The sequence below is a fragment of the Papaver somniferum genome, chromosome 7 (assembly GCF_003573695.1).
Source record: "Papaver somniferum cultivar HN1 chromosome 7, ASM357369v1, whole genome shotgun sequence".
Lineage (NCBI taxonomy): Eukaryota > Viridiplantae > Streptophyta > Magnoliopsida > Ranunculales > Papaveraceae > Papaver > Papaver somniferum.
The window spans coordinates 70,646,788-70,654,653 of record NC_039364.1 but is presented as its reverse complement, the minus strand read 5'-3'; the positions used below and the strand labels follow the sequence as shown (position 1 = coordinate 70,654,653).

The 7,866-nt window shown below is 39.4% G+C and overlaps 2 protein-coding genes across 4 annotated transcripts; one reads left to right on the top strand and one right to left on the bottom strand.

Annotated features, from left to right (window-relative positions):
* Positions 1–532: 532 nt before the first annotated feature.
* LOC113297577 (replication protein A 70 kDa DNA-binding subunit A-like) lies at positions 533–4,757 on the top strand. Its single transcript, XM_026546088.1, has 3 exons — positions 533–743; positions 857–1,145; positions 2,045–4,757. The coding sequence occupies exons 2-3, from the start codon at positions 868–870 to the stop codon at positions 4,536–4,538; spliced, it is 2,772 nt and encodes a 923-aa protein (XP_026401873.1). The 5' UTR covers positions 533–743; positions 857–867; the 3' UTR covers positions 4,539–4,757.
* Positions 4,758–4,988: 231 nt separating this feature from the next.
* LOC113297578 lies at positions 4,989–7,594 on the bottom strand. 3 transcript variants are annotated; one of them, XM_026546090.1, is made up of 5 exons: positions 7,489–7,587; positions 6,542–6,608; positions 6,276–6,444; positions 5,876–6,139; positions 4,989–5,788 (listed from the first exon to the last, which is right to left on the bottom strand). In XM_026546090.1, exons 3-5 carry the CDS (start codon positions 6,423–6,425, stop codon positions 5,144–5,146), a joined length of 1,059 nt encoding a protein of 352 aa, XP_026401875.1. In that variant the 5' UTR covers positions 6,426–6,444; positions 6,542–6,608; positions 7,489–7,587; the 3' UTR covers positions 4,989–5,143. The 3 variants fall into 3 exon arrangements, with proteins under 3 accessions (XP_026401875.1, XP_026401876.1, XP_026401874.1); XM_026546091.1 differs by having other exon boundaries at positions 6,542–6,587; XM_026546089.1 differs by lacking the exon at positions 6,542–6,608 and having other exon boundaries at positions 7,489–7,594.
* Between the last annotated feature and the right edge of the window lie 272 nt (positions 7,595–7,866).

Genomic DNA, 7,866 nt, shown 5'->3' with positions numbered 1-7,866 from the left:
ATTAATTAAGAAAAAATTTACTAATCAATGCATGTGGACTACGGAAGCGGGGCGAAGCCACGCCACACACTCCCACCGGCCCGGTACGTAGCACGAGTTACACACTAGTTTAATATAAAACGCATGCTTCAAAAAGGAAAATAAAATAAAATAATACTACCTGCCACCTTCATACGTTAATATTAGTACCCAACTTTAGCAATCGGGTGTGATTTCTCCCGGAGAAGATTTCGGGAGAAGAGCCTGAAGCGTCCTTAGGAAGCACCGCTTGCCTCTCCACGGACCCAAAATAAATCCATAAAGAAGGAAATTTCAAGGATATCTACCAATATATCATATTACAGTACTCCGTCTCAAACCAACGTACACGATCTTAGCTATTTTAACACGTGTTAGAAACTGAAAGACATCAACGATCCAGTAGAACATAGCCAAGATAACTCGAGTATAACAAAAAGCATTGTAGAATCGCCAAACGAACATATTATGCGCGGCAGATAATGGACACGAAACTCAAAACTTGAAAAACCTAATTAGATTTTTACACTTTCCCTCTAAAATCATGGCGGTTCTCAGTGTATAGGCATCTCTCGCTCGCTCGCTCTTCAGTACTTCATACCAGATCGCTATTCTCCGTTATCCAAATCTTCAGTCTTTTCAGATCTTGTATCATCCCCTTTTAAATAGTTGCAATCGCCGAAACTAAACGGAAGAAAACGAAAACTGAAACGATTCATCAACTAGTAAGTAAAATCCCCGATTATATGAAGTTCATTTTTTCAATTGTTATTGTTTTGCTTATGAATCTGATTTTGGTTTCTGTCAAATCTTGAATATTTTTTCGGTTTTTTTTTAGGGTTTTGAAAGATGGCGATAAATCTGACTCAGAATGCAATAGCAATGATATGTAGTGCACAATTTCAAGGAGATGATTTGAAACCAATAGTACAAGTAGTAGATATCAAGTTAATAAGCTCAAATAATACTAATGCTGAAAGATACAGAATGGTGATTTCAGATGGAGTGCATACTCAACAAGGAATGCTTGCTACTCAGAAGAATGAATTAGTTCATAGTGGCCAGTTACAAACAAATTCAATTGTTGAGTTGTCTCAGTTTGTTGGCCAACTTGTTCAAAATCGAAAGTGAGTATTTTTAACCTCTTTTTTTAATTGCTTATCTGATCAATTGTTGCTTAGAACAAGAATTAGGTCAAATTTTTGAGCTTTGGATACTAGTGACCAATGATATTGAAAAAATAAAAACTCTTTTAAGCTTAAGTTGAAATTGTTCAAGATTTGGTTTTGGATTTGTCGAATTCTTGTTGCCTAATAGAGCTGGGGTAAATTTTTTGAGTAGTTGTGTGTTATGGGTATCTCAGAGTTAGAGGAACACGAAAAAACAAGCAACCGTGTTGTTCGTGCAGTGATTGCACTAGGACTGGGATGAATTCTCAAACCAGTAGGGTTGTGGGGGCAAAGTGGTTCTTGCATGTACAATTCCGTTCCTTGTTTGTATGCTGGTTGAGCAAAGTGCTATTTGAACAGCAATTTTGACTGACATGTGATTTGGGAAAGATGGTTTATTGTATGTTGAATGTTTTCGATTTTACACTAGGATTTGTAACTTCAATGCTGCATAAAGGAAGAGAATGTCTTTTTTGTATTATGTAGGGAATCATATCTTATGGTTTTTTGCTTTTGTAATGTTGTCTCTTCTAATTGGTTAACATATTGCAAGTCTGAGAAAATGTTGTTTTCTGTTTTCTTTTCCTTGATCAATAAATGACCTCTCTATAGGTTTTCTTGAAAAATTATAAAAAGTAAAAATAAAAATGGTTTTTACTTGCTTGTTTGTCTTCATCTTTAAAATAAGGCCTGACTCTCTCTTGATTTCGTCATTATGAAAATATGCATAGACGTACAATGAGGAAATCTTGTTTTGTCTTGCACCACTTGTTGGTACTCTACATCTCTAGCGTTTGTAGTGTTTTTATAGATATTGCATATATCTTTAATTATTTTATTTTGTTCACTATTTGCAGGATAATAATTATCATTGATTTGAAAGTAATTGTTGAGAAGTGTGAGAAAATAGGAAATCCGTATCAATATGGGCAAGCTCCAGGCGGTCCCACTACACAGTCTCGAACGCCCATGGACCAGCCAGGGATTACAACAGGAGACCATCAGTCCTATAGCGGTGCTTCATTATCTGGTGGTACCTCTGCTGGGCAAAATTTAAATGGTAGAGCTCCTCTACACCAACCTAGGTCAGATTCAGGTCCTCAAACTTATGGCAACTCGATTTCTAGCAACTCCAACTCCGGAGGACGTGGTCCAACTATTGGGCATCCTGGATACCCTAAACCAGAACCGGGTTTCAGCCTTTCTGGTTCAGCACCGTTTGCTGGGAATTATGGGGATCAAAACAGAAACATAAACAGTTCCAAAATGGAAGGCAGAGCTCAAGGTTCTTTCAACAATAGTTCTCGCCCATTGCAGCCAACACACCAGCAACCACCATCGATGTACACGAACAGAGGGCCCGTAGCTAAGAATGAAGCTCCTGCAAGAATAATCCCCATAAGGGCTCTGAATCCATATCTGAGCAGGTGGACAATTAGGGCCAGGGTAACATCAAAGAAGGAACTGAGGCGTTATACCAATGCCAGGGGTGAGGGAAAAGTATTTTCATTTGATCTGCTTGATTCTGAAGGTGGAGAAATACAGGTAACAGGCTTCAATGCAGTAGCAGATCTATTTTATGATCAGATTGAAGCTGGAAAAGTGTATTTGATATCGAGGGGATCACTTAAACCAGCTTCCAAGAACTTCAATCGTCTTCAAAATGAGTACGAGATCACTTTAGAAAACACATCAACTATACAACCTTGTACGGAGGATGATCACACTATACCTAAGCAACAGTTCAATTTCCGACGTATAAGTGACATTGAAACTATGGAAATCAATTCCATGCTGGATATAATCGGTGTGGTTTCATCCATAAACCCCACTCAAAATATAACGACAAAAAATGGTGAAACACAAAAAAAGACCCTACAGCTGAAAGATATGTCCGGTCGAAGTGTAGAATTAACTTTATGGGGGAGCATCTGCAGTGCAGAAGGGCAGGAGCTTCAGAAAATGCGTGAAAAAGGAGGGTTTCCTGTTTTGGCGGTAAAAGCTGGAAGGGTGAACCAGTTTAATGGGAGATCAGTGGGAACGCTTTCTACGAGCCAGTTATTTATAGAGCCTGACGTCCCTGAAGCACGTACGTTAAAGCAGTGGTTTGACTCGGAGGGAAGAAATATGCAAGCAATTTCAATTTCCAAGGAGTCTTCGGGTACGGGGCGGTTAGACGTGCGTAAGACTCTGTCCCAAATCAAAGATGAGCAGCTTGGAACATCAGAAAAGCCAGATTGGATCACTGTGCAGGCAAGAATTTCTTTCGTTAAGACTGAAATTTTTTGCTATACAGCATGCCCTGAATTGGTTGGGGATCGTCAGTGCAGCAAAAAGGTCATTAATGATGGGGATGGCCGTTGGAAATGTGATAGATGTGATAAGTCGTTTTCTGAGTGTGATTACAGGTACATTCTTCAGCTCCAAATACAAGATTTTACTGGTCATACCTGGGTAACAGCTTTTCAAGAAACTGGTGAGAAAATCATGGGCCACTCAGCAAAAGCATTGTATTACTTGAAGCATGAAGAACAAGACGAAGAGAAATTCTTGGATATTACTAGGGGAGTTCTCTTAAATAGGTATATCTTCAAGTTGAAAGTGAAACAGGAAACATTTGAAGATCAGCAGCGTGTGAAATCAACAATTGTGGCAGTTGAGAAGTTGAATTTCTCAACTGAGTCTAGGCATCTTTTGGATTTGATAGATAGACACCTAGTCGAAGATGCGAATGGAGTTCCTGGGACAGCGAGTAGTAGCGAAACTGGAATGATTAGTAAAGGATTCCAAGATAAGGGATACATGGATCAGCTGACTACACCTTCTATTGGGAGCAGTAGAAGTAATGCAAGTACTGGTAAAGATTTGAGGGCACTACCTGCAAATCAAATGGGACACCATGTAAATCGTTATAATAGTGCAATTAATCCTGGTACGGTAGGACTTAATTCGGGAATACCAAGTACAGGAGTTTACATATCTTGCTCCAGCTGTGGTGGTGGCGGCCATGACTCGAATAACTGCCCTAGTGTCATGAATAGACAGGGACAATCAATCGAAGATGGTTATGGAAGTAGGGCCCAACCTGCTGTAGGTGGTAGTGGTAACTGTTACAAATGTGGACAAAGTGGCCATTTTGCGAGAGATTGTCCAAGTGTAAATACTGTCGGAGCACGGGATGGTGGAAATAATGTCGGTGGACGTGGTGCTGCAGATGAGTGTTACAAATGTCATCAAAGTGGCCATTGGGCAAAGGACTGTCCAGGTACAAGTTCCTCTTCAATGTATGGTGGTAGTGGTGTTGCTGGAAGATATGGAGGAGTTTCCAATCAGCGGGTTGGAGGCTTCTGAATTTTGACAATATCATCTTAGCACGAGCATCTTTCTCCTGCAATACTGATGAACTCATTCTGGTGGAATATGCCTTGTCCACATTAAGATTCGTCAGGATGTCCATAGTTATTTATGATCTTTTCTCTTTTAATGTTTTAGACTTTTTTGTTGTGAACTTATTTTTGTCTGTAGTTAAATGATACAGCATTATTAGTTACTTTCTTGCGCGGCATAAATTTCTAGCTTGTAAGCTCAGTTTTCTTCCCCAGTAGACAGACTTCGTTTGAAGCTTTTTATAAGATAGCTCTCCCCAAATCTTGAGTGGTGATAACTTCTTCGTTGCCCGAAAGTCCAAATCTAAAGCCCCAAACTGAGTTTTGCTATTCCCTACTCTCCAGGGAGTTTTTGCTATTTTAGACCCTGCATTTTTTTTTTTTGAAGCATCCCACCAGAATCCACAGAATTACATTTTTTTTATCAAACACCGAGAATAATAGTCTCAGTGTCCCTTTAAATTAGACTGGGTCTTTCAGTTGAACATTAGAGTACAGCATAAGATGATCATATCTTAAACTTGTTCGGACACTTACCGAAAGTCAGTAACAAAGCTCAAGCAGCGTGAGTTAAGCACCAGCAGTCTTGAGCAGAGGAAGGGAAACCCATTTTACTCCGTTGCCCTCAACGCCACAATTACCACTTTTGATGAGATATGTATTGACATTACTAGAGGACTGATCATCAACTGCACTACAAATCTCTGCTCCCACTGTTGCTACCCGTCCTCCTAACTGTGCTGCCACTGCTGCTTTAATCCGGATCCGTTCAGCCCTTGAACCAATAACCTGACCCAAAATTGATGCTGCAATTGTGATAGCCATGGCTGTTTTTGGCATTAAGACGGATTTCCTAAGCATGGCTATAAAAGGCACAGCTGCATGTACTGCCACGAACCACGAAAGTGAGAATTTCACGGTATGTTCTCTCCATACTCCCAAAGGAACATTAGCTGCCATCCCCATCAATGCAATCACCATCATCTTCGATGGCAAGGGTTGTGGACGAAGATTCTTCACGAGAGCTGTCCGTGCCAAGGCTGCTCTAGCAGCAACTATTGCTGGTGGGCACTTGAATTTCATGCCTGGTGGAGGTTGAACATATTTTGCAACTAACGGTAGGACGTTGTGCACGGCTCTATAGGACTTGGCGATAGGGCAGTTTCCTGTATCCAACCAGTCATTGCTCATTGCCTCATGCGATGAAGGACCCCCCTGCACAATCGAAAGCATTTATGGGTGTCAAGAAGCCCAATGAAGAAATAAAAGTTGAAAATAAATTCATAATTATACACCTTATACCTGAGTAGTAGGTTTCTTTTTCAGCTTCTTAAACTTCTCAGCCAAGGGACCAAAACTAAAAGACCCTCCAGGTCCAAAGGCCGAGAGAGTAATTGTTGCTGCTTTTGCAGCCAAAGGATTAAACTGGAGTGCAGGATTAGACTTCGATTCGGGCTCCAGGAACCTTCCTGAGAGGGGAACCACTCCATCACGACCATGAAAAAGACGAAATGCCGTATCAAAGTTTGGACCATCTTCAAAAATTGGACCTTTGACTCCACATACCTAACGAAAAATAGACACCACGTATGGTTAAAGCAAAACAAGGGGTAGTGAAATATCATACAAAGTAAAGAAAATGGTCTCACAATGAAAGGGCAGGTGAGAAACCTTGAAATCCCAAGTCCATAGCGGAACTTACAGGTATAGGGAAATTCACAGGCGAGGAGAAGGAAAAGATAGTGGGTTCATTGATGTTCCTCAAAAAGGGGCATTTCTGGAAGGCTTGATTACTAAAGAGACACTCTGATGGTAAAAACTCTTCTTTTGGACTTCTAAAGAAAAAGTCCATTTTCTTCCAAAAGCTCAAGCTGCAAAGAACGATAAAATGTTAGCATCATTTGCAGAATTCACAACAATAATTATCCCTAGTAATAATGCATCTGCCAGTGTAATAAGATAAAGTACCTGCAATGAAGAAGACTAGGAATTATATACTTCCAATAGCTAGTTACTGAAAGTGACAGCAATATCACTGAAATGATTGAGCAAAACTGCTATAATGAATCTTAACTCCTATAGTTAACTAAGTCAGAAAAGTAAAAATATTCTACGATAGATAAAAGCACAAACAATGAAATACATGATAATGGTTCTTCGAGAAACACATGCAGAAAGTATGAATGTTCAATCATGTAAAAAGTCATATTACACTTCCAAACCACTGAAAAAAAACACTGAAGCAACATGCCTAAGATAAGAAGCAGATGTTTCATAGCAGCAGAAAACAATAAGCCTCACTTGCTAGACATATGTCTGCAAAACCGAATATTTTGAATCAGTAAGCTTCAGAATAACCTAATTATTTGTCTGTCCATCCAACTTCCGAATCTCATGAACTTGGTTCTTCTTATTTTCTACCAACAACAGTTTGTTTAGCTATTTGTCAATCAAGTATAGTTAGGCTAGGTTTCAACAATTCAAACTTGTTTAATTGTAACTTATGAACGGATCTCCAGAACCCACAAATTTTATCCTTGACCAGTTTATATATGGTTCTTCATTGACATAATAAAACCCATTTCTTCATATACACAATTTCAAATACTGAGCTCAAAATTTTCATTTAACGGACAATAGTTTTCGTCCACTTGCAGGATACCTATATTTTCTATTCAGTAATTCTAAACCCATCAAAGTATTTATTATTCTGCAAATGTTAAACCAAAAACCTCATTAAAAATCGAAGTCATCCAAAATTCGCAACCAATTTCTTTCGTTTTTTTAAATTTGAAAGGTTTTCCACTTTAATAACCTAACGTAAAAACCAAACACCGTACGAAATTCCACGAAAATCATAATCGATTTCATTCAATTCAAATAGAAAAAGTGAGTACGCAGTGAAAGAAAAGTACCTTCGGAATGGATTTTATGGTCTCTCCTCTTCGCCGGATGAAGTCTTTACCTGCAAGGCGCGTGGAGGGCACGGTATACGGAGCGTTCTTTACAAACGTATTCCGGAGAATGATTACCGTTTTTACCAGGAGTTTTGTCTTTGATAATATCCACTTGAATACGCAGCGTCAGATCATTCATTAGAAAAGATCTCAACCGTGCGTTTAACACAATGTAGATATCTTTAAGCAAACCCCAGTTGCAGTTTAGAAGAAACTGATCTAGGTGAGAAATTTTGTTAACGGGGATGTGGGTGGGGGTGTCCACTGCTCAGAATATGTTGGGCCGTTTGGGAGAAACTATGTAGGCCTAAGAGCAATTCCTATGGGAATGAACAA